The sequence below is a fragment of the Pezoporus wallicus genome, unplaced genomic scaffold (genome assembly GCF_028554395.1).
Source record: "Pezoporus wallicus isolate ANWC-B61680 ecotype Strahan unplaced genomic scaffold, APGP_CSIRO_Pwel_v1 contig_3952, whole genome shotgun sequence".
NCBI lineage: Eukaryota > Metazoa > Chordata > Aves > Psittaciformes > Psittacidae > Pezoporus > Pezoporus wallicus.
This window is the reverse complement of record NW_026635034.1, coordinates 10599389-10626040: the sequence shown is the minus strand read 5'-3', so window position 1 is coordinate 10626040 and position 26652 is coordinate 10599389. Positions and strand designations below refer to the sequence as shown.

General features: G+C 40.0%; 1 protein-coding gene and 1 long non-coding RNA gene across 16 annotated transcripts in view; one reads left to right on the top strand and one right to left on the bottom strand.

The window, feature by feature from the left end:
- Positions 1-26652, bottom strand: part of TCF12 (transcription factor 12) — a 167435-nt gene that overhangs the window by 10590 nt on the left and 130193 nt on the right. For 8 of the 14 annotated variants that reach the window (XM_057398207.1, XM_057398224.1, XM_057398216.1 and 5 more), the window contains 8 exons: positions 19580-19685; positions 18313-18452; positions 17858-18002; positions 16205-16269; positions 11944-12022; positions 7262-7335; positions 6269-6340; positions 5339-5545 (listed from right to left, as the gene is read on the bottom strand). In XM_057398207.1, coding sequence (XP_057254190.1) covers positions 5339-5545; positions 6269-6340; positions 7262-7335; positions 11944-12022; positions 16205-16269; positions 17858-18002; positions 18313-18452; positions 19580-19685 — 888 coding nt within the window. The remainder of the gene's footprint in view (positions 1-5338; positions 5546-6268; positions 6341-7261; positions 7336-11943; positions 12023-16204; positions 16270-17857; positions 18003-18312; positions 18453-19579; positions 19686-26652) is intronic. The other 6 variants (XM_057398267.1, XM_057398258.1, XM_057398309.1 and 3 more) reach the window with 3 other exon arrangements.
- Positions 2768-7819, top strand: LOC130593282 (uncharacterized). 2 transcript variants are annotated; one of them, XR_008970777.1, is made up of 3 exons: positions 2768-2995; positions 4511-4551; positions 7353-7819. It is a non-coding gene; the product is annotated as an uncharacterized LOC130593282 (long non-coding RNA). The 2 variants fall into 2 exon arrangements; XR_008970776.1 differs by lacking the exon at positions 7353-7819 and having other exon boundaries at positions 4511-4904.

Below are 26652 nucleotides of genomic sequence, written 5' to 3'. Positions count from 1 at the left end.
AAATAGGTTTATTGCCTGGAGTTACACATGAGAACCACTGTTTTTCAATAAATCCTTCAATCCTAGTAAACTGCTGAGCTTTGAATCCCTCTTGAGTAATTAATGCAGCTTCTACCTTTCATGTCTTAGTATGGGTTTTACCCAGAGAGAGATAAATACCCTTATGCAAGTTTATCCTTTGTTTAATACATACTCGTTCCTGTAAGCTAACACACAGGAACAAGAAAGGAAAGGGGGAACACACCCCCCCCCCCCCCCTTAACTAATATCAGGTCATTCCGGGCTGGTATCCGTATCTATTGTTCTGCAGAAAATCTCTTGTATACTGAGGGATATCTGTTGCTATTTAAAATGTGTTTTATCTTCCTGTGTGTGTAATAGGCTTTGTCTGTGAGAAGTTCCACTATGGATGCAGTCATCTCAGCTCCTGCGGTGCTTGAGAGTTCACTGGGAGCAAAGAGCAGAGCCCATGTCTTCCAGCCTATGAGACAAAACTCGTACAACAGGAACGTAAGGCTTGCTCTGCACAGAGCACTTCCAAACCCGAGTCTTCCCCTAATTCTGCCCTGCAGGTTGTGCCCGTGATTTTGTTCTTCTGCTCATGCTAAGTCCTAACGCATGAGGGTGCTTTTATTCAAAGTACGGACTGTGAATCACTTCAGGGCCAAGTCTGTTCCAAAACTACTTCTTACAAAAGGTTACAATTCTTAAAGCTGTGTCCAAACGAAGCAGCTGCCAGAACCCCGGCAACTTCCAGATCTAGTGCTAATCTAGACATGAGAGATAAGCACATCAGTTCTGATACAGGCAGGAAACAGACCGGGAATAAAAGCTGAATTCAAGTCCATGTTCCAGTCCTTTGAAACAGGTTTACAAAATCAAAGCATACAACTTAGATCAACAAGACCGATACAGAAATCTGAAGAGCCAGGTGTCACAAACCCGACCACGTCATGAGCGCTCATCTCTGATCTGCGATGTGCTAGAAAATCCAAACAATCCCTAAAGCAGGAGGCTTGCTGAACGCCCCCGTACCCCACGCGAAGGCCCAGAGCTGTTTCCTGTAAGCACAGCAAACCGGGGCCTGCTTCAAGGCACCCAGCTGGACCTTAAGTCTCCTGAACGCCGAGCTCAGAGAACCGGGTTTGCCGTTCCCAGGACAGGCTCCGTCCCTCTGCACCTCACCGCCGCGCCGGCGCCCTGTGCCGCAGCACAGCCCCCTCTCGCAGTCACCGCTGCCGCCGACCCCCAGCCCAGCCGCTTCCCGGCACCGCGGTGCCCCCTCCCCCGTTCCCGGGGCACCCGCCAGCTGCGCGGGGCGGGGCGGCGCGCGCTGCCCGCATTAGCATACAGCTGGGCGCCTCGGCCCCGCCCCCGCCCGCGACAAAGGCGGGAGGGCTGAGCCCGCCGAGGGGCCGCTCTGAGGTAAAGCTGGGCCCGGCGCGGGGCCGCGAAATGGCAGCCGGGGTTTGGTGGGGGGAGCCGCGGCGTGCCGGCACACACCGCCTTGCTAAACCCGCACCGGAACCAGCCACCGCCGGGCAGCCTGCCTGCGCTGCCACAGCAACGAGCGTGGCGGGCTCCCGGCAAATCAAACGGGTTGCGTTTAGCGAAGGGACGGCCCAAAGTCCTGCCCGGTCCCGGCTCCGCACTGCCTCATTCACCGCGAGAACTGAGGTCCCCGCGGTTCATCAGGAGGCTCGCGCAGAGGGCAGTCCGCAGCCACGCCGAGTTGTGCGTTTGAACAAACCGTGAGTGCCGAGCTCACTCCGTCCGTTTAAGTGGTAACGTTTGGGAGCTGAAACTAGGAAAGCAGCGCAGTATTTCTGGCAACTGAACACAAACCAGACGGATCGTGGCAACTGGCAGCACAGTGCTGCACATGTGGGGAGCCGGCCCGGAGCCACACGTGGCGAGAGGAAGGACCTTTGCTCTGCGAACGCGGGGCCTGCATCTCACACTTCAGTTTCGTTATTAGTTTTGAACTCGTGGCAATAAAAGCTTTTGAGAGCTGAAAAACCTCCCCACAAACCAGTCTTTGCTTGTATTTGCTGCAGGACTTACCTAAGCACGTGTCAGAACACAAGCACTTCTCAAGCCGTGCCAGCTGACCAGTAATACAATTTTAACCGAGGTGAACACAGTTAAGACAATGAAGAGGGCTTTGGAATCAAGATGTTTACACTTGGGACAGCTCAGAGCGGCTCAGTGCGAGCATCGGCTCTGCTTGGAAACACAGCGCCTGGAAGGGCTTTGCGCAAGAGCAGTGGTGCTGGCCAAGCAGCTCCTGCTGCCCTGTCCTGCCCTTACAGCACAGCAGACACAGGGTAAGAAGGGGAGACTGTCCAGTTCCCTTGGATCCCTGTTATACCTGGAAAAAACCCTGTGACTTCAGGATTGAGTTTCATCCTTAACCGCATTTCCAGGCCTTTTATTTATTTATTTTTAATCAATTCAGGCTGTTCTTTTTCCATTGTACTTCAATGACAAATAAAAAGCAGCTTGAATAAGAACAAAAAGAGTATTACTTCTTAACTTTTCAATAATACATGAAATAAAATACAAATCAACTTCAAAGGCCACTTAGCAAATATTTGATGAGTTTGAGATATTAAAAATCTATTTGAATAAGTCTAATGGCCAGCCCAGCTAAAAAGAAAACAAGACCATTCAGAGCGAGCAGGAAATGAAGTCAACTAGAGTTTTAAAATAAATCTGGCTCAAAAATTAAGCAAATGTTAAAATAAAACCATGTCTGGTTACACTAATTACATAAAAAGGAGTTAAATTACTCATTTCCTAGCTCCTTCTGCCAAGATCATCATCTTCAAGGGAAATTAAATTTAACTTCTATTTTTTTTCCTACAGAGAAAAAATGTTTTGTATGAAGAGACACCCCCGCCTCCCTCCCCCAAGAAGGAAGTTTCGTTCAATGCTGAATCCCAATGAACGTTTCTTGACTTAAACGCCTTCTGAACACGTCAAACAAAACCAGGTAAACACCTGCACTGATGTTCACATTTCACACCGTGAGAGCCAATACATTATTTTCTTAAAATTTACTGGAGGCTCTCTGAAGTACAGCACTCTTTAATTTCTGAACAAAGCCTAGAGCTTACGGTTCAGGTGGTGTCAAATCCTCTGTTCCCCTGCACTTACGATTTCAAGAAATACAAATGGTAAGTAAGTATAGGTTGAAATTAACTGATTACTGAATAACGCAAGAATTGCGCCTCTTAAGTGGGGGGCACTACTGCAATGCAGTCGTCATTAACTAACACCGCTCAGTTTCCACTACAGCCAGAAAGGCCAGCCCAGCCCCTGCTCTGTTCATCTTTCAGGCTCCATCCTAAGCCATGCTGAGTGCCTGCGACTGCAAATGATGGCAAAGGGCACTCGCTGGGGACTGGTCAAGGCCACAACAGGATGCTTTCTGTTGGAGCCAATTATTCTGATGTAACAAAATTAGGGTTAATCCAAGGAATTCTTTAGCTGACTCACTATTCAAGCAAAACTGATCTGCAGGCTTGCTTCACCCAGCCAGATGAAATACAAAAGCAAGTGATGGTTTGGGTTTTGGTGTTTTGGTTTTTTTTTTCATTTTCCTAATCTAAGGGTTTTTTTTTAACAGAGAGCAAGCATCTTTCAATTGAAGCAGCAGGTCAATCAATCATTAGGTGGCAACTCAAGTCTAGATTACGTTTTAAGTTACACAACTACATCAAACTAGAGCAGACCAAGGAATTCATTTTGGGGAGTCATCTTCCACCGCCACCTATTTCAATCAAAACCAAGCTGATAAAATATTTATCATAGCTTAGTTTAAAAGAGAAACAGATTTCTGTGTACACTGCAACACTATCTGCATTTGACTGGATCTGGCTTAGCAGCACCAGAAGGTTCCACAAGACAGAGAGAGAACAATTCTGCCACTGCAATTTCAGTCACTCTACCCCACGTCATTAAGACTGAGCAAAAAACAAGTTTTCTTTTGTATAACTAGACTGCAGTCTACCCCAGACTACGGCAGAACATTCCCTTTTAACAGCATTCTTTAAATATGAGGCAGTATTCAGAAAAAATTCTGAAGTATTTATGCATCACTTCCTTCATTACTAACTGTTGTACAGAAACCTAAAGCTGGGTATGTGTTGGAAAGCACTCCCCCCCGAAAAGCCCCCAAACACACGCAGCTTATAGAAAGTAACCAGTTCTTTTTGATGTCTACTGCAGTGGTTCTGAAATTAATAAAAATGGATGTGTGACGTGCGAATGGGAGAGCCTGGAACTAATTCAGTTTTATAGAATACAAACCCTTCAGCAATTGGGGTACCTAATTATTTTGATGATAGGTGAAGTTTTGCCTTGATCACACAGTGCCCAGCTGTGAATCTGTTTTATGACAGAAAATTTCACAGCATGTAACTGGTCTTTAAAATCACGCTGTAAACATGCAAACACATGGCACCACTAAAATAAGCATGTTTTAAAAAGCCCTTTTTCCTTTAAGCGTGCTTGAGAAGGGAGGAATGCAAAGGAAGAAAAAGGGAGGTAAGCAATGCTACAAATAGATTTCGTTTACTGTCTAATGCTTTTAACATACTTCTGATCTATAAAAAGCTCAACTACATTTTTTCAGAACAGTTCACTTTTTTAAAGAAACTAAAAGAGATGGATTGAATTATTTCACTCTTCTTGGGGATTAATCTAAAAGTTGTTTCCTCTTCATTGTTACTCGCACTACAGCTGTGCTCAAACTCCTTTTCATTTAGAAAAAAAAGTTTACATTTTGAGCCTGCGCACACCATGGTTCCACATTCCAACAGCTTCCTCCCAGTCCTCTGCCAGCATCTGCTATTGAAGACTAGTTCCAATTTACAATAAACAGCTTTTCCAGACCAGAACACTTGAAATTCAGTCCTTCTTGACTGCTTTTCCCATTCAATCTCCCTATTCACCATTTCAAGGAGAAAACTGTTCTGCCAATTATTACACATCTGGAAAAAATGCATGTATAAGCTGAAATGCTCTCAGCAGAAAGTTTCAGCTTTCTGCATATGGTCACAGCAGGATTTTATGGGCCACTGACCAGGCCCAAGTTTAAGTTTTCCCATCTTTCTCCTCCCTCTCATTTCTACCCCCACCCTAACCCTCTAATTGGAAACCCATAGCAGGTGCAAGCTGTCTGCCACTTTTTCCTCCGCAGGAACCTCAAGTAGTTTCTTCCTGATAAATGTTGGCCTTACACTCCAGTTGTAACTCACTAGGCTCTGCGCTAAGTCAAATGCATCAGCTGAAGCTGTTATATATAAAAATACACATTTAAAAATACCATTACCATTGACGCTTGTCTGTTGGTTGTCACAAGGCTAGATGCTCCATAGTTTGAGTTCAGGCTTCCAATTGGCCCATTGTGGGATGGTCCCAATAAACTGTGTATATCTCCATGGCCACCTGACAGGCTTGTTGAAGGCCCCACGGCATGATTTCGTAGTACATGGATGGCATCATCAAGTCTGTCCAAGCGATCCTCCATTCGAGACTGCTGTTAGAATTTAAGAGGGACAGGAGCAGCTATTACTGAATAAACCTGCATACTCATTATACCGCAGTAGTTTCTACCTCAGAGATATTAAAGACAGAAGATGAAATGCATATATCAAAGACTTTGAAAGCACCTACCAGCACTACAACAAACGGGAAAAAGAAAAGATATCTGGAGATTTTGCTCAAGATAGCATTCATTCCACAAATAGGTGGTAGCTTTTAAAGTGAATCTTATTACAAGGTTAATGTTACTCAGCTTCTATTACATGGCATGAACAAAGAAAAAAGGAAGTGCTACAAAATAAGCTAATAAAGGATGAGAAAGAATGATCATAAAATCAGCCTCACCGCGTTGGTAACAATAAAGAGAGGCAGTGGCTTTTTGAGAACCTGTATTACAAAAAACCTGGACAAAACTTTGAGCTATCATTTTCTAAAGTGGAGCTTTAAACACATCAGCTACTGCAGAAATAAAAGTGAATTCTGTATGTTACTGCAGAAGAGTCTGTCTTTAAATTACTTTCCTTTTTTAAAAAAAAAGGAGACCAAAAAACCCCAAAGCAAAACCAATTCTGACACTGCAGCTCTCCAGAAACTGAAATGGCAGGATGTTGGAGTCAGAAGATGGGTCATATGCTATGCTAATTTAAGTTTTTAATGGGGAATCTGAAGGAAGCATTAATTGAAACACAAAAAGGCACCATCTAAAGTGAAATAGTACCTCACAGACATCCTTTAAGAAGGACATTGCATCTTGCAAATGCTCGTGAAGTTGCTGTTCAACTCGATTTTTCTGGCAAAGTCAAGACAGAACAGGAAGCAAAGCACAGGTTAAGATTAATTCAAAAAAGAGGTGAGGAAACAGCTGATGTGCATGTCAGCAATAAATTGTTAGTGAAGTTAATGCAACAGAGATCTGATTATATTAAGATAAGAAAAGGCTAATATTTAACACTGCAGTTTTGTTAGGATTTTAAGATGTATGTAACAATTATACTTAATCGCAAAAATATTGAAGAAAACGGATTTGGCTTAAACTTGTTCTTGTTAGACAGAAAAACGAAATTTCACCTGTGGAAACTAGAAATATTAACAGGTAATCAAAGCCTCCCCTCAAATTTTTCCCTTTTCCTTCCCGATCCTGTCTCAGGAATTTAAGAAAGAAGTCAGTAACTTAAATCCTCTGCTGCATCTTCGAAGGAAGAAAATTTATAATGCTGTAGATGATTTCCCAGGTCTTTTTCTGTAAAACGTTTCATTAATTAATAAACGAACACTCCCCAATAACAAATAACAATTATAAATACAATATATTAGTACTTTAATGACAAGCGTAGTGAAGGCAAGCCCAAGAGGCTACCATTTCAGGGAGGGAGGGGAAGGACAAGTAAATGCAAAGGCATGAAGTCTTTATCTTTCCTCCAGACTGAACTTTAGATAAGAATTAGCTATGGATTTGTGAAAAGGTACCAGAATCTCATAACAGCGCTTTAGCACCAGCTGTCCTCAGCAGAGAAGCCTGATGCCCAAGGAACAGATGGTGAAAGACACACCCTGCACGTCTTATATTGTTCAACTGAACAGGCCATTTGTTAGCAAAGAATTCATTTGTAATGCTATCCTACTGTTTCCTTTAATGATATGCAGGATTTATACAAAACCAAGCCTTCAGCTCTTAAGTAAAAAGTACGGTGTTGCTTTCAACAACTCTTACCAAGGAGTGTAGAGAGTTTTCATAGTTTGGAGATGAGGGGGCTTGTCCTCCACTCCTAGACCACTGACTGGCACCTGTCAAAATCGTCTAGGTTAACAGAGATTTATGCAGCAGAAGTGGGAAGCAGCGACGCGATATTTCTCAACTCAATCAAAACCAGCATTCTGCATAAAGGTAAGCTAACATATGGGTACACAAAGGAGGACAAATTCCTTCATTCTGCCTTGCAGAGGGATAATTTTTATATCCTGGCATCTGTAGGGTTAGGCACATTGTCGATGACAAAGCAGTGACATCTTCACAGTACTTAAACGATACAAAAGTGGACTAAACACACACACAGAGTACCTGAAATACCTGCCCTCTGCCAGTGTCACCATAAAAGGGTTGCTGAACTCCTTCTTCAGGTTATGTTCACTATACGTAGGCATATCTTTAATAATGTTAAAATATACCACAAAAATATTTAAAGAAAGCAAATGGACACTGAACTAAGGATAACTGGAAAACCATTTTTATGACACCTCTTTACTAAATGAGAAAACTTAAAACTAGATCAAAAGGATTTATGATCTCATTCCACATGATACCATTTTACATTATAATGCATTTCTAGTTTAGAAGAGTAAAAATACACCCAAGTAATCCCCATTTGCGATTTCAGATATACTGCACATAAATTGGCAGTTAAAGAATATTGACTGTGCAACAAATCAATTACATCCATACTACCTATACACTGCAAATTCAAATCCATATCCATTCTCATCCGACATATACCTAATTACCATGTAAAAATTAAAAATAATTAGATGTGAAATGCTAATAAAGAAGTACTTTTAAAACAAAGCCTGAAATAGTCAACATGTATTTTTCTCACCAACTAATAACGCATCTTTTTATGAAGATACTACACAAAATTCTGTGGCCATTAGAGACAGCTTCCTTTCAGCCATACAAATGTAATAATAAAGCAATTACATTAATAAATTATGGACGGACAATCCAAAGCAGCTCATTAAAGGAAGAGCCTGTGGGCTTGTTCTTTCAATAACAGCCAGAGCTGTACATCTGGAAAACTGGGAAAAGGTTTAATAACATTACAGTTCCTTTGTTCGGAGAGCTGCAAGTAGTTACCTCTTAAAGAAAGGGGTTTATATAACAAAAAGAGTACAGCTTGCATAGCTATTAAAATACCTAAATATTTCCTTTCTAATTAAAAAAAAATAAACCATCTCCAGTTTCATAGCAGCCCAGAGCTGCCGTAACTGTGCTGGAATTCTCTTTTAAAATACAGCTACATCAGTGAGCAAGTTTATAATTACCAATTTTCACTTCACACAACTACTCTGAGTCTGGATCTGTAGTCTCCCCCCAACATTACTGTCGTTCCTGAACTTTGGAATGACGCTTGGAGTCTCACTTATTTTTGCAAAGCATTAATGGAACAACTTTAGAATATTCTGGCTCACTGTAAGGTCCAAATTTTTTCTGGTCAAAACTCCATTTTTAGAGACAAGCCCATTTAGTGAGTGCTCACTACTAACAGTGAGTGTGCTGCTTCCTACAGTAAAGCATCAGCTGGCAAACAGAAAGGCAACCAGTTAAGAAAAGAAAGCAAAGGCTCAATGCCTGTTCACCTTGTCTCATGAGTTTGTTAGGGGGCTTTTTTAATGGGAAAAGGTTATTATTTCCTTAGTGTAAGCCCAGAACAAAACTCTTGAGTGGGACTTCTCACAAAGGAAGAAAAAAAAAAATAGAAGGGGGGGAGGGAATACTAAACTCCTGTCAAATGAACCACCCAACTGCAACCTGCAGTTTTTAATCACACCTCTAGTAATGCTGGTGCTCTTTCCGCACAGTGGCATACTCTGTCTCCATGTCTGCACAGGTTGCCAGATGGCACTGATTTCCTGCCTTCCTCATTCCACTCCCCCTCCTAGAAGTTTGTGCATGAAATCCACCAATTATATTAGAAAGCATCCTGGCACCACAAGCCCTGCAATTAACAACTGCAGCTTTTAGTGCAGCACCAACATAGCAGCATGAAAATACAAATAAGCCAGGCAAGTGTTAGGATTTACAGGGGTCATCGATAGTAATCACTCCAGTATTGTTCTTCTACTACCAACACTAATCCTCTGGCTCTCCTTTCAAACACACACTCGGCATCAGAGTCCACAGAGGGCTGGTTTTGTACCCTCAGAACAAACTGAAGCCTTCTGAATACTTATGATCCTGGGAGGAGGATTCTTAAAATACCAAGGCTCCCACCATTCAGATCCGCACATAAACTTCACATACGTATACACAATCATTGAAACTATGCAAGAAGCTACAGTCTGGGCATGTTTATGTAAAATTAGAAATTAAATGGGGGCAGGGAAGATGAGATATGCTATTGTCTCACAGTACTTGGGGGTTTTCATCATGTTGTTCTCAAAGCTTTTACTTAAATTAATTAAAAAATGTCATTACCCTTATTCAGTAATGTAACAGCCAAATGGTCAAATACGAGTTTATCTACATGTGTCATGAAGCTATCATCTCTCAATGCTTTAAATGGCAGAGTACTCCTACTGTAATTTACAATTAAAGGATATGCAAGTTATGACTCACTCAAACCTATAATAAGAAGAAGGCTAGATAAACAAAGAGCTAACTGCAAAAAAGAGGAAAATCACAATGAAGGCTAAAATGCTGCAAAGCATATTATTTTAGTGTACATAAAACATTTGTGTTATCTGCAATAACTTTTTGGGTCAGGACAGAAAATGGCTACCAGGAGTATCAACAGCCATAAATGTAGTAGTAATTACTTTACATTGTGCTTCACTGTGTTCTCAGTGACTCATCTGGGAATAAAGATAAAAGTCCAGATTCATAAATGAAGGTAATTAACTACTGCAGCAATTTACCAAAGGCTTGATAAATTCTGTATCACTGAAATTAAAGGGGGTGGGAGGGTATAATCGTAAAGCAGATGCTAAGTTTGTGTCTAAGAAGGATTTCAGAATTATTTGCTTACTCTACTACTGTCTTAGCCATCAGAATCCAGGATAATGAACACAAATTAAAATGCAAATTTTGGAGAGTTTTACATCTGATACAGGTTCCGACAGACAAAGGCATCAATGGCAAAGGGAAGCTTCACATTTCAGGGACCTCAAATTTGTATTCTAAACCCAGGAATTAGCTGGCGCTTTCACACTTACAAAATCAGGTGTAGTACCTGCTCAGGGAACTACAGTTGGGATCTTTAAAATTTTAAATACTTTGAAATGTCAGAACTTCTTTCTTCCAGCCACAAAATATTTTCAGTGTTTGTTTTGATGTTAAAAAGAAATCAGTAACAATTTTCCGGTCTGATCTACCTTTTCAGTACAAGGATACACAAAACATCTTTTGTCAACTGCAATCACTGAATCAAAAAGCCCATTAATCCCATCCTCGCTCAATTCAACACAGATTTTTCAGTTACAGAAATGCTCAAAGCAGCTGCTCAGGTATACCATGTCGGATATTCAGTAATCCATTAAGACCACAGAAAACCAGAGCAGTGTCCATTAAACATAAGTCAAGTATGAATGATGCAAGTTTTCTGAGTGACACTGCATGTAGTCTGTATATTCACTTACATATATCCATTTTACGTGCCATAACTTTAACGAATTATTGCTCTAGGTTACAGAGGTGTCCAGCCAAGCTCATTCTGTGCACCTTTCACTGCAAGTTAGTTTTGGGTTTTTTTATATAAAAATATAAACACTATTGCAAGAAGTGACCAATGGCCTCGAGCCTGCAGGGATACATTAAACAACAGAGAAAGGGAAAACAGACTGTTGTATAAACGTTAAATAATTTAACTAATCGGACTACAGGAAAGAACAGGGTTAAAGTTACATCATCTTGCTTGTAATTCTAGTTCTTTGTTAAACAACAAATTTAACTCAATGGCGCTTTCACAGCCCTCTCTATATGGAGAACAGCTGTTCAACTTTTACTAGACAGCTGAGGCCACAGTGTCTGTGAAAGCTGCACTACCCACTAATAGCTGTAGGCAGCTGCCCACAGTTCATCTCCACACTGGAATGCTCCTTCCCACATTCACACTACAAACACACAAAGCACAGGTGACAGAGGTGGCTGCAATATAGAGCATTTATTTTGAAAAATGCCAGAAATTCTTCTCCCATAGAATGAAAGCATTCATGAGAGATAGGAATGAAAAGCTATCCTGTGTAAAAACTGGATACTCTCACAGCTACTATATTTTCATTAGAGGGAACACACATCTGCTGTGTTTGTCACTGAAAGCTGCCACAGAATTTTAGCATATAGCTTAAAAAAAACCCAACAAAACCAACCAAATCACTCTTAATTCTCTCCAATGGTACAGATCTGTACAGACATCTTTATAGCTGTGGTTGTATATGGTCATTCAGTGTTGTCAAAGATTATTTTAAGAAGCTAATTTTAAAAGCCTGTCACCAGGATTTAAGTGAATGCTCGTAACAAACCAGCTTAGAATCTGGATTTCTAAATCTGGATTTAGTACAACGGAAATATAAACAAAATGCAGAAGTAATTTTGCAAGGAATCTAACTGCTGATTTCACTGGGATTCAAAACAGGAGGCTTTCAAAACAACAAATGAGTTACTGACAAATGGCTAGTCTCTACCTGTAAGAGGCGATGGTGATCCAACTGGTGTTGACGGATTCGATGGGAAGCTACTGCTGGTATGATCAGGAGAATAAATCTAACAACAGACAAAAGGGGTTGTGTATCAATACATGCCATAATATTCAGTAAAGAAAATAGCTATTAGGATTCCTTTTCATGCTTTTAATTGTCATTCATGATGCTAGATTGATAAAAACCCCAATTTCATCCTTCAATCACAGCTCTGCTTTATCACACTCAAGCCTCTAAAAATGTCCAGAGAACTTTCATTTTCAAGCAGCTGTCAAAATAAGCACAGCCTGTATTTGATAGCAACACGAGTGTAACTGATCTTCCTTCTACTTCAACAGCAGCAGAAATTACAGCCTTGTTGTCACTGAAGGAGAACAATATACATAAGAGTTAACAGCACAAAGATAATTATAACAAACAAAACTTCAGGAAAATGTGAAGAAATAATGACTTCCCAAATTTTAAAGAGAGAAAAGATTTTAGCAGTCAACACATTATCTTCTAGAAATTAAGCCTTCACAAGAGAAAATACCAAGAAAACGTTCAGCCCTAGTTACGTACCTACCAAATGAGAACCATCTGAAATTTTGTTGCTCTTCCTATTGTATTGCAGCGCATACAATTTTTCCCTCTTATTTCTGTATCAGCTGCTCCCTTGAGATACCAAACCTCAACTTGCAACAATCCATTCCTTGCTATTAATGTAATTAAAAAGCCTTAATAAAAACAGAAGACATAATGCTTAAAGCTTTAATTAAAACTTAGAATTCTAAGATTCTTGGAAAATTCATTTTGTGAAGGCAACTGAATCAGTTTAGGGGCTGACTATGGACTTCAGAACGTATTTTTATAGGTCACCAGTTCAAACCTGTTTTGCTTGAGCAGGATTTGTTAGTCATCAGATGGCAGTTACAAAAAGTCTTCACTGGCAGTGTGGTTGATGTCTCTTCTCACAGACAATATGACATTTCAGCATTTAGCTGACAATAAACTGGGACTCGGTTAAGTTGCATATTGTATTTTTTGAACTGACAAAACCAGGACCTGATAGACCACATGCTCCTTCTTGGTTTATCACACTTTCCCGTTAGAAAACACCATCAGTTCCCTATTGGAAATACCTTCTCCTTTTCCTACATGCTAGAAAGAAAGTATATTTAAAAGAACAAGCCACCTCAGACCACTGTAGGAAATTCATGCATTGCGTATGAGTGTAAAAATAAATCTTGGGTATCAGTATGGGAACTGTAGAGTTCCGGGCAGGTAAGATACAGAAAATTAAAATTATATCAGAACAAAGGCCATGAAGTTTCCTTTGAGACTGGCTGGTTTCCACTGTTCTAACCTGCTGATTTTGTTTTGCTGTTTTTGTATGAGGGAAAACCTCCATTATACCAAAGCCACAACTAAGACACGAGGTCAGAATTCATTCTGCATTCAGTCCCTGGCCGCTGTGCTGTTAAATGACCAATGATGAACAACCCTGACACCTTCTGCCAGGCTTAAACGGTAACATGACTCATTTTACTGCAACAAATGAGACTCCTCCTCCTATCAGTCATGGTCCATTCCAATCAGCGGGATGCCAATATGCCAGGGTCTAATGAAAAGGCTCTTAGACAAAAGCTGCACAATTGAGAGCCTGCAGAGCCAAACCTCGGAGCTGTTAGTCCAATTTTTTAAACACTACAGTGTACATTTCAGTTAGGCTTTGTTATGCTAATGTTATTGAGTCTAAAGCAACAAAGAAACTTAATTCATGAATTACTTTTAGAAGTCAACTTCCCCACATTTTCTTTTCTTTTGTGAGGGACCAGTGGCTATTTAACTACTGAGACCGTACAAAGGCCTTTACCCTAGTTCTGAGGTAGGAATCAAAATGTAAGTTATCACAAAGAGGTCTGATATAATCAACAAAGTTAAACAGTCCTCCTGTTTGATCTCCTCTAAATTAAAGACCAAGTGTTTTGATTTGGCATTAGGCAATGAAATAAACCAGATGTTTCTCCTGCCATATAACCCTCCATGGGCACAATCTTAAAGGGTTATTGTTTGGCAAATGTTCAGGGAAACACATCAGAAATGGCACGAATACCCAGATTTTCTTTTCTTTCTATCTATACTAGTTCATTATCCAAACTAATGCGTAATCCACAGGGCTTTGGGAACTTTGTGTAAATACTTTCATGTACAATTCTCTTTCTTGCCTACCCTGAGATTAAGACCACAATTATCCAGGCTTAAACCTAAAATAAAAGAACCTTTGCAAATGTATTATCTGGCCTTACATGTTTAATCACATACTATTCTGTATGGTCTTTAATACCTAAACTGAAGAACAAATGTCGTATCCTCTGATGTTTCGCACATGAAAGGCCTATTGTGAGATGTACATCAACAGAATTTTAGAACTAAAAATTCCTCTCAACAGTTGCAGCGGTAGCAGTTAAAACCCCACCAGAAAGGCATGTACTGTCGTCTGGGGGGAGGCAAAAATAAACACTGAAAAGACAATCACAGTATTTAAATGAAACTTTGATCAAACAGAAAAGAATATTCTTGTTTTACTGGCTATCAAAATTCATCAGTGCCAGCTTCACCTGCAGCAGAGAGCACCTCCCTGCTCTCCACAGCCGAGTGGTGCTCCTCGCCGAACAAGCGCAAAGAAGTGTGCTGGGTGCGCGTGTGTTGTGGGGTGCGGGGGAAGCAGATGGATGAGGCGAGGGATTTGAAGTGTGCAGACTATGGCATGCAGTGATAGAGCAGATGGAATGCATCACCATCAGCTATGACAGAAATGATTTATGGAATGACCTGGCTGCTCCTGCCAAGCAACAACACGGGATGACAGAAACAAGTTTCTATGACAACCAGAGCCCACCCACCAGTTAGATTAAACATTTCTGCCCTGACTTCCACTCGCAATATATTTAGAGTTTTTCCTCACAACATCAGCCTGGCTTTCTCGGCTAGTGACTTGGGAAAAAATACCTGCAAGGATGAGAAAATAACTTATAAAAGAAGAGCAGTGGAAAATGTCAAAGTCCCACAGCTCTAACGGGCCAGCGTGTCAGACTTGCAGCAGAAATTTTGGTCAGGCTGCAGAACAGCAGAGCAGACATCCCAATACATCTGCAGAGTAAGGAACAGCCTGAAGTATGTAAGCATTGCTATTTCTAGGAGTCAAAATGATCCCAGTTCCTTTCTGACAGGTCTCAGACAAAAAAAAGAGTGTTAACTGCCCTCTGGACTCGTGAATTGTTATCTGCTTGATGAATCCCCAAAAGCAACTGGGACAACGTTTTTCTCCCCAAAGCCAGTAGGTCAGAGTTCTTCTACCCAATTTGGACATTACAGACATTATCAGATCTGGTAATCTTTTAACATATGACCCTCTGAGGGATGCAGGGGAAACAGGATCTGCACGAATATGCACATCTGCATTCACTGGTATGAGGTAACAGATGCAGAATCCAACCCAGGAATGGTGGTTTGGGGCTGCAAAGTAGTCATTTCTATCTCTTAAATCAGACCTAGTCACCCTATTCGCTATGTAGCAGAAATACAAAGTGGTCCCCCAGCAGCACTCCTAACTGAAATTGCTGCTATACTGAATCAACTACCACTTCATAAAACGTACATCTGATTGTATTAATGCAAAAATAACGGCTATATGGGTGCACACACAGAGCTTATGGTAGACTGAAGGTACCTGCAATATTTTACATTATCTACATTAATCTAGCAAGAGTTAAGAGTTTAAACTTTATGCATATATAGCATTTTAAAAGCTGCTCCATAAATCATAGCTATACAACACAGCATTCAAACCCACTCAGTTTAATAAGGCCACTGAGAAAACATTTTTAACCTTGAGGCAGGATCTGCTCTAAGAGTAATGTTAAAAATATTTGACTTTAGCTCAACACTACAGGGAAGAAAAAAAAAACCCAAGCAATCAACCCCCCAGCTCATCCGGATTGTCTTTTCCTTTGTCTGAACAACTTTCTGAACTCTGTCTGCCCCAAAGTTTTTGATCCCTAAAAAGACAGAATGAATCTTCTACAAATAAAAGCATTTTCCACTTGTTTTTTTATACATTTATCTAGTATACGACATTGCATCACAGTTTATTATTCTGACTTCATACATGAAACTCCTGATTTGGTATGATAAAAGGAATGAAATAGTGAATGCAATGATCAAAATGTGATTTTCAGATCTGAATACTCGAACTGCTACTTACAGATGCCAATGCCTTCCCGAGGGCATCACCTGTCTGTGAGCTTCCAGCACCATTTCCTCTGTTTCCTGTAACATGGAAAGCAAACCCAACACTTATGTTTAAAGCTGAAATTTTATTTATTATTTTATTCATCATGTACAGTTAAGCAACCACTTTTGAAATGGATATTCTGAGGAAGTCACTGTCAACAGAATCAGCTCACATTATACTTAAAAATTTAATTAAAACAATTAAATTGAGATGATCTCCTCTTTCAAGTCACACACGGTATCACTGCGATAACTTCAGGACCAGCAAGGGAAAGCAGTTAGAAAACAGACTGAAATTATTTTCTAGGACTGCAGGCTAATTTTAATGAAATATAAGAAAATCACAATCAGAAAACTGTATCATTGCAGCTGATTTCTAAACTGTTATCACTGAAGTGCTGCACGTTTCATTAGTTCTTAAAGCCAAATTCACTGAATAGTTCCCTGTGTGTCTCCCTGCTCCCCCTGCTCTAATTCCCTGTGTTGTACTCTCATCTTTATTTTAGAAAATCCCTGAAAAGCTCTTATCCACCAAGCTTTCTGTCACCCCTGCTCTCAGTTGCATGTCAGCAGCTTTGCATGCCCTTTTGCTCCACACACCATTAAGCCGAGAGGCAGTTTGAAGCCCTGCCAATTGCAAACACAGAAAGGACCTGAATCCTGCAAAATATCTGCTTTACTGTAGGAGACAGACCCTTTTTAAAAGTGAATCTCCTTTCTCCAATTATCAACTTCTAATGGAAAAAAAGAAGTATTTAATGTAAATGTAAGCCATTCACACCAGAAACCCACGCGACACTTGCTGCTTCAAGTTTGTGGCAAACTTGGATTTTCTAGCCTGAATTTCCCATGCAGATTCATTAACTGGGTTCTGTTTAAAAGACACAAGTGTAAAACTTCCCATATCAAAGCCAATATAGTCACTCTAACTAAACTCTGCTTACTTAAAATGAAACTTAAGTGTAAATCATATCAAACTGACAAGGGGCATGTACAAGCACTTCATTTCTACATCTGTATCTTAAGATGTGTAAATACGTGCAAGGAATGGATGATCGTCCTGTATTTTGTGCTAAGTAAGCACAGAAGAGACTAAATCAAGCCACCATCCTGGCTACTCAGTAATGTCTGAATCAGTTAAGAGAGGAATTTACAATGCAGTTTATCAAGCTCCCCGAAGAAACAGCCTTCCTGCCTTTCTCCAGCACAGTACTTTGGTGATGCAGCAGCTCTGAAAACTGCAACACCAGAACTACCTACATGAACGGTACATATAGCAAACTATGGAAGGATAACTGCTGTAAAGTCGGATAGATACGATCTCCTGGGAACAGACTTGGCTGTGAAAGCAAACAGGCTAGTAAGTCTTAAGCTAACTGCACAACAATTTGCCCCATCTCAGCCGTACTGAGGATAGAAACATCACAGTGGTGCAGTATCCCTGATTTACACGCATCCTATAAATTAAAGCCTACAAATTTTGCATGTCATGCAGCCCCAAACTGCATTTTCTCAAAATTGAAACAAACAGAAAACAAACAGAAACCAAAACAAACAAACAAAAAAAACCCAAACCCACCAAATCCAAAAACTTAAACAAAAAAAAAAAGGCAGAATAGTATACCCAGAATAGTATCTGATCCATTGACAGGTGGAGTGTGTGAGGCAGCTACATAAGGTGAACTGCTGGTACTGCCACGATGGAAGCTAGACATTGGAGGAAGACTGGCATTTATATCTGTAGGTGAGACTGAATGTGGGGGATAGCTCTAGAGAGAAGAGAAACAGACATAAGACATTAAGTTTGTCTTTAAATAAACATTGATACTTTAAGATACCAAATACACAACACCCAGCTCCTTACTAAAGGAAGGGTCTCCTCCATCCTCTGAACACACCACTATATAGCCACAGATATTTATTTATACAACAGACAAGTAAAAGGACATAAATCTAATATAGGAAGTCTGTGATTTCTGACAACTGGGTTTTTAACTGACACACAAGAGCAGCAAGAAATTAATTCCTGCAGGTCATCTCTCTGTATACAAATACATGAATCTGTGCTACGCGTCTTACCAAACGGTCGTGTGTGTGCAGACTGCCGTAACTGCCGGACTGGGACATGTGGGAAGAGGAGCCTCCCAGCATCCCACCGTAGCCGGGCTGGCTCATGCCATTGGATGAACTCCAGAGGTCAGAAGAATTGTGGGTCCCATCTTTTTTTTTGATAAAAAAGAAAATAAAAACCCCATGTTGAATGAAGAAGTGAACCAAGCGCTACTTCTCTTTTACACCATTAGCTTATGAGCATACAGAATTCAGCTACTCAGACAAACAGCAGCCGGGAAATGGTGACCAGTTCATCCGGTGGTTCCTATTTTCATACCACCACACTGTTGCTGAATTTATAAAAAAAAAGGACCAAACCCAACAGAGGCTTTTATAGCTGAAACACAATCCAAGCGCAGCTGAGAAAATAGCAAGTACTTGTGCTAATTACACAGACCTTCAGTAAGGCCAGATTTATATCTAGAGGCTTGATAAAAATTCCAGTCTGAAAGAAATAATAAAAAAGGGGGTGGAGGGGAGAGACGTTTGGCTGAGCAGAGCTCATCATGAACATACAGTGCAAAACAGCGATTAACCTAAAATAAGCAATTTATAGTCTAAAATACCTCCGTACCATAAAAATATAAAACCATTTCATAATAGCAGATTGAAGTCACGGAAATTGCTGCATTACATAAGCCTTAAACCCGTGTGTCGATGCAGTTTTCCTTCTGCAGCACAAACTGAAGTGCTCTGTAAATACCCGTATTGACAGACTATGCTTTCAATATGCTCCAAAACCTCATCAGACTCCAGCACGAGCTAACTGCATGACGTGAGGCCAAGGAAATGAATTCTGCTCTCGCTTTGTTCAACGCAAACCCCTTTTTTTGGCATGCTGGATATACAAACATTTGAGAACTTAAGACTGTTAGTTGATATTGTACAGTCAAATTCCAAAGCGGCCAAAAAGCCCCCACCTCATTTTTCTCCATCACTCTAGTGTGCTGCTCTGAAGCCCCTACAAATCAAAGGATGGCGGATTCTCTCCATCTGGCCTGGTGTATAATCCCCTTAAATTTCAGTCAGCAATTAACGTCACGAGAAGAACTTTAAATCAACAGACAGCTCCCTTCATCTAACTGGTTTAGACACATATAAAACTTATTCATGGGCTCTAGCACAAAGTTACCTTTACACTTCCTCATTCATTCAGTACTGCAGTGCCTGACTGCAGATGTCTACCCGAAGGACAAGTGACATCTGCCCATATATTTATAGTCATTTTACCCACCTTGCATAAAGAAAGTGCTAGCAAACATACTGCTCGGTGGCTTAGGAGATGGGTAACTTGGAGATTCTCTGTTGAATTCATCAGAACTCGGGGACGGTGCATACACCTAAATATCGAAGAGCAATAAAAGCAGGTTAGTAATATCTGGGTGTCGTACATTAAAAAAAAAACATAACAGCATACAGCCACAGAGAGAAAGCCCACATAAAAAAAGAACAGTGTAGCAAGCTGCAGCATTTGTTGCCCTTGTTTTATTTGCTTTTTAGCAAGTTGCCACAGTACAGAGGAACTACAGTAGAATGATCCTAACAACACACTTTCTGGTGTGCCAACTCAGCCAGGTGGCCTGATAAAAGCCTGAATGCTGATTTTGCTTTCTAAGTGCCTGACTCGTACAGACTTGTTGCTCAAGATAAAAAAAGCAAGATAAAACAACTGGGTCCCAAACAAATTTTATTTTAAAACAACTGTATGCCTGTTTGAATATTTAATTAGCTGGCATCCCAAGAGTCAGAAACAAAAAGAACATCCAGTGACAAACTCAAAGGTTTTAATGCAACCACTGTATCATCCTTTTAGATACTTCCACACCTCTGTAGAGTCATCAAAAGTGTAAGTAATGCCAGTCCTGAGGACTCATCTTAAAACTGCAACATCCAGCATGTTATTTTCACACTGGCCTAGCATTAAAGAAAACCCGCCTCATTGTTTTTTTAGCGTAACTCCACATGGGAACAACCATTCTCAACTTGCAAGCAACACATTATCTTAACAGGTTAAAAATTCTAAGATGCCAAACAAATGTAACCATTAGAAGTCTTTCACTGCAGGGACTCTAGGAAGAAATACAAAGTATATTCAGGAATAAGTCAAATCAACAAAGCCAGTATTCACAGACTCAAGGACCTGACCCATAGCACTAGTTGTTCTACACAACGCTACGTCATCATACCAGTATTTTAGTCAATACACTGAACATTGCAGTATGACCAGTGCATGCTAAACAAAAAATCTTACAGAAAAAAAAGGGCAAATTAACAAATAATGCAGCAAAGAGTATCAAAATGTAACCCTGAGACGAGAGCCCCGTTTTGCTACCACATATAAAAGAGGTATTTTTTCACTTTATCATTCACCTTACTTGTAAATATGTAAATCTTCACAAACACATGTTAAGAGTAATTTTAAAACTTTAAAGCTTACATAATGCAACTTGCTGAGCGCACTATGCTCTACAATCCTAAAATCAGAAGTGCATCTCCAGGCACAAACGTTTCTCCAACATTCACATCCCTCCCTCGTCTTTCTGGGATGTTGTTTACCAAGCAAGAGAAGGGCCAGGAAAACCAAGCCGGCCAACAAAAAGCCCTAAGTCCCCTAAAAGGGAACCATTGTTCTCCCGGAGAGTGACTGTTTGTGATACGGATATTTAGAAAGTGAAGTGGGCAAGTCCCGCTGCCATTTGCATACCAATACCCCTCCTCCCCACTCCCAAATGCTTTTCTAGCCTGCTGTAGTCAGAACAAATGGCTGGGCATGTGCCTGCAGACAGCGCTCTTTTATATCAGAGGGGCTGATTTACCACTCTCTTACACCCTTTTTACATCAACAGAATTTCAATACAATCTCTCAAACTGCAGTACGAAGGAATCGAGACAAGGGCACAAGGAATTAAGTTAGGGCATAGTGGTCGGTACGAGCCATGTAATGAGAACGGCAGCAGGTAAAAGGACACCTGGCAAAAAGGAGTCAAGTGGAACACTTACATCTGGTTTTGAGGTTGTTTTTTTTTGGCTTGTTTTAATATTTTTTAAATCAAATTTTTTTTTTCTTTTTTTTAGGAAAGAAAGCCTTTCAGGAAGCTTCTGTTCAATATTTTACTTGCAAATTTTCGATTTATGGAATAAATGTAAAACAAGAGATGCTTACCAAACCTGAGTGACAGAATGACAATACGTTCTAAGTGATGTTAACAGTACATATGTATTTACTACATATGATGAATGCATGTATATTCCATGCCTCCGACATATTTTAACAGAAATGTCACTCTGTCAAATTGTAAATACTCGCACTCATAAGACTGCAAACATATTAGGCAAAACTGGGCTTAATTTACAAGTTCTCTGTTGTGCAGAATAACGCAGCATATGCTATAGCTGATGGATAATCTATCACTGTCACAGGACAGCAGTGGAAACAAAGCTTTATGACATTTAGCACTTCCATGGAGATGTACGCTGATTAATGCAAAATCACCTACAGTGACGGGGTGCATTGCTTTTAAACTGTAACATTATCAGTGAGATTTGTAAATACAAGCTTCAGACAAATTTTAACATTTTGCATAATTGGGTGATTTATAAAAACTGAACAAACACCATCTCAAAAGGGAAATTAAACTGAAAAACTCCTACAAATGTATCACATAGATACATATGTACAAGTCATTAACATCATAAAAATATTATGAATTATATTAACATAAAAGAGGCCCTTCCAAACAGCTACATGAAAGCCCTAGCACAGACACATAACTTTATATAGTTTCTGCTTGTTTTGGTATCTTAACTATAGCTTGCAAAAAAACATAGCTGCAATGTTATGAAGCTGCACTTGTGCCAGTCTAGATTTTTCAGATCAAAGGGTTCTTGCGGCAAAACACAACTGATGTGGTCTCAAAGACTTCATTAACTCCAGATGTGGGGAAATAGCCAGCCAATTCCACAAAAGGAGCAAGTCTCTTTTAGTTACAATCAGAACTACCCACAAATTAAAACCAGGCCTCTGATGTCATCTGATCACCTGCAGATGAGCGCCAGGTTTTTTCTGGTTAATGACCTAATCATCATTTTTATGTTGTGTTACTACAAACAGAATTCAAAAGCAAAGGAGAAAATTTATTGAGATTAACGTGAAGTCCACGAGAGGCAAAAGACACGGGCTTAAAATAAAAAAGTGTATAAAAAAAGTATAGAGTTTTATTTTTGAGCCAGGAAGCGAGGTAACGGGCATCTCGAGGGCTGGCTCTGAGCACCCGCACACACCCAGAGCCCAGTCCAGCAGATCGCAGCCTCTGCGGTGCTGGTCTGCAGCTCGCATGGCTGTGTCCTAGTTAAAGGGCTTTCTCTTCCACAGCAGCTGAGTAAAGCTGTTATAAATATGACGTGGCTGCTCAAGAAAGCCTCTTTTAGCTATTAAACTGATAACAGTGACATCCAGAAGGCACCAAACCAGTTTTTCCTGGCTGACATTCCCACTAAGATGAGGAATACTGTCAAAAGGTCAGCCTGTCTGCAGTCTCCTTGAAGAGTGTTGTCTCCAGAAGGTAGAAGAGGAGCCCATCTTCTAATCCCCTTAAAACGCACTGCACCCTAAGGCATCGGATGTGTCTCCATGCTGACAAGCAAAACACTCTCTGATTATGAATGGGAAATTCCCTTCTGATAAACTCACACCAAAACTAGATTTTAGCATGACTTATCAAGTGGAGGACTTGACTTTCTTGGAGCTGTGCTAGAATATACATCAATCCTAATGCTGCAGTGCTTCTGAAGGGTAGGCAGCCTCCGCTGAGGGAAGTAGGACAAATGAGTTGCAAAGGACATCAACTCAGAGTCCCACGTCTGTCTCTTCTGCACCCTGAACTGGATTTATGTTTCTCCAGTGGGAAAAACAGCATGACAAGGAAGATATTTTTTTGAGGGGTAGTGGTGGGAGCTGGCTTCAGAACAGAGCTGAGGCGCCATTATCTGTACTGCATCACATTTAAGCAAAACAAACGCATCATTCTAGTTCCAAAATCTGCCCTGATTATTAACATATATAATGAACACTATCATGAAAGTTACACGCACCTAATGTATCTAAAACACATCAAAGGACTAGACAGTGTGCTTCTGTTTACTAACACAAGTGCCAATAACATGAACATTAATTTAAGGATCTGCGTTTACCAAATTTTATGCTAAGTAAAACTTCCAAGTCTTATTCTATAAATGCATTTAATAGATGCAACTCTTTGAATCCTCCTGTTGGCATACTTCCTCTCAGGCAATTTTCCTGTAATATGTTTCAAATTCTTAAATATTTATCAATGTTTGATATTAATGTTAAAAGCAGATTAAATAATAGCAACAAAGCAACCAAACCTTCCTTATGACGAGCTTATGCTACCTCAAGACCAGGATTCCCATCACACATACTGTTTATGGATTTAGGAATTATGTTACTCATTCAAGCCTAGTTATTAATAATACTTGGAAGTTCCGAAAAATATTTATCAAGCTGCTGGAGACAGAGGATTTTTTGAAACCAACAGAGATGGATAACCTACTCTGTAGCTTGTAAACTCTGCTAAGTAGCCTATCTACATTCCATCAGTATCAGTCATGCACTAAGCAAGTGTGCACTGATGAATGATTTGTACATGTGGCAAAATTTTACAGTGTATTATCTGCAGGTTTTGTGGCAAAAGCTAATGCTGCTGAAAGGCAGCTCTGGGAAAAGGAAACTTGCTTTCATGTTTACTAAAGCTTCAGGAATGTAGAATGGTAACTATAGTTTTCCATGCACCTCTTTACAGTGAGAGAGAAGCTGCCAAAAAAAAAAAAACCCCAAACCCTAACCAAAAAACAAAACCACCACCGTAAATTCCGATGTAGTTAATACTCAAGCAAGATGATAAAATGAAGAGCCCCAGTATACAAGATCAGTACACACATCCTCAGTCATACTCTGTATTTCTAATACGAGGTGTAAAGGTTTATACATTTTAAAAAGTCTTCTCACCACCCAGAATGAAAATAAAACTCTCCTTTGAAAGAGCAGAGCATCAGTCTTGTCTGCAAATCCAACCATGATTTTTAACATCCAAACTCCCTGAAGTAGCTAAACTGAATTCCATCTTAAATAAATGTTTATGCAGTTTAGGCATGCTATACATGCCTATTTGGCTATTTCTGAAATGCAGAATCTAACTGCATTGACACACAGTCTAGCTTCTTCCCCAGTGTATGACAACTTTAAAGTCATGTTAAAAAGTGACAGGTAAACTTACAAAAAAATCCCAAATTTTGTATATGGAAACCTTTTGGTCTGTTCTTTTAATTTTATTTTCTGAATTGTAGTGTAAGGCAGAGGGTGGAGGAAAAGAAGGTAAGGCAGCAGGAACACCAGAAAAACATACATGTATATAGCGCTAAAGATTCTTTTTGCATTTTATTTGCTAAGCAAAACCTCTTTCCCTCACTCTTCAAGCTACACTGTTGTTAAAGTGTGCGTTAGTCTATTAACTAACAACTAAGTCTTTAGAAATTCCTGATTAAATTCAGATTTTAGGGAAACAAAATCAGCTGAAACTCATCAGTCCATTTCTTAACCTGTTCCCTTTATTTCAGAAGCTGTTCTAGCTGTCGTAGGAATCCCCAACACCAGTACTAACCACAGAAGATGCACTATAAACATGCAAAAGATAGTGCTATCTCTCCTCTGAACTCACTATTACTCTCAGTTTCCGTAAAGCCGTCAGAAACTATCATATTTCTGCAAACAGACTTCAACATGCACATGATTATCAAAGCAAACGTGCTGAGCAAACAGGGGTTTGCTCCTCTTTGGTGCTCACATTTTGAGAAATATAGATCTGTCCAATACAGCACCTGATCCCAGCCCTTGCTGTTTTCATTTGCCCAAGGAAAGGGACATAACCTTCACTTTAAAGCATCAATAAAGCTTGTTGCAGACAAGACACCCTTCTGGCGTGGGACCACTGCTCAGCAGATTGGCAGTTCAACGCAATGGAGTGGAGAAGGGAAAACTCTCTTGGGCTGATGCATTGTAACTCATCGGGGTTTTTTAGTGGGATGGGGAGGTGAAAAAGAATGGTGAGGAATGAGGGGGGGGGAAGAAATCCAGCTGACCAGTGTTTACTACCCCTCTTTATTCAATGTCCGCAGCCGTGCGCCCCTAGAGATTTTCCAGATTATCTTATATTTGTCCGGACTTACAAATGTTAGCATTGACCTTGTCTGAGTTGCTGTGGGCAGCATATGGTACAGAACAGCTTTAATTGTACTTTTCTCCCTCCATACTAACTGGCCTGATACTAATAAAAGCAGAATTGAATTGCTTTTTAGCACCTGGCTGCTCCAAAACTCACAAACTGAAAACATTCTACGCTGATGTTAAAAGACTTAGTAATTATTTATTGCATGGCAGCTCCAGACAGACATGCAGCCATGTCATCTACGCATCACGCAGTAGTATTAACATGTTTCTCTCTGCTGTAACTCTGAGATCGACAGCTGCAAGACATGCATTTTTCTCCACTAAAAAAATACCCAAATATACACATTTGGACTCACAGCTGTGAGTATTTAGTCATTTATACATGTGTGCCAATTTGTACGTACACACGCACATTTATAAACAGCCTTCTAGATTACAAATTCTTGAGAAAATTCTCAAAAAAATCCCCATTAAAAAAAAAATAAAAAACAAAATCACAAAGCATTGTGTAAATGCAAAATTATATACATATAAATATATGCATGTTGGGGTTTTTTTTCTCCCTTTCCAAAAAGGCACTGTAGAAATCTACTACGAAAGATGCAGCAACTCCACCTTGGAAGAGGGCTCAGAGTCTCAGCCTATGCTGAGAAAAACACATACTCAGACTAGTACATCAAATTAACGTCTACAGTGCACAGAATACAACAATAATGTGTAATATATTCACAAATTTAATCTCATCGAAATAGTAATCATAGGCGATATAAAATATAATCAATATTATTCCTTAAAATTATTTTGGTGATAACTGATACTTTATTGCAGTCTATATAAAAATAATTCTAGAGTACATGCAGAAAACAACCAATTTATTTCTATACTTGTCGATGAACTGAAAGGAGTGGAAATCTTTAAAGTCTGTATTTTATTCCTTCAGCACATAGAAGATACAAAACTTCTATCACCGAAGTGTTATTTTGGTGCTATTGCATTTTATAAAATTTAAATGGAAAGGCCCCAGTGAATGAAGCTCATTTATTTATTGTTAAAAAACGAAAAAA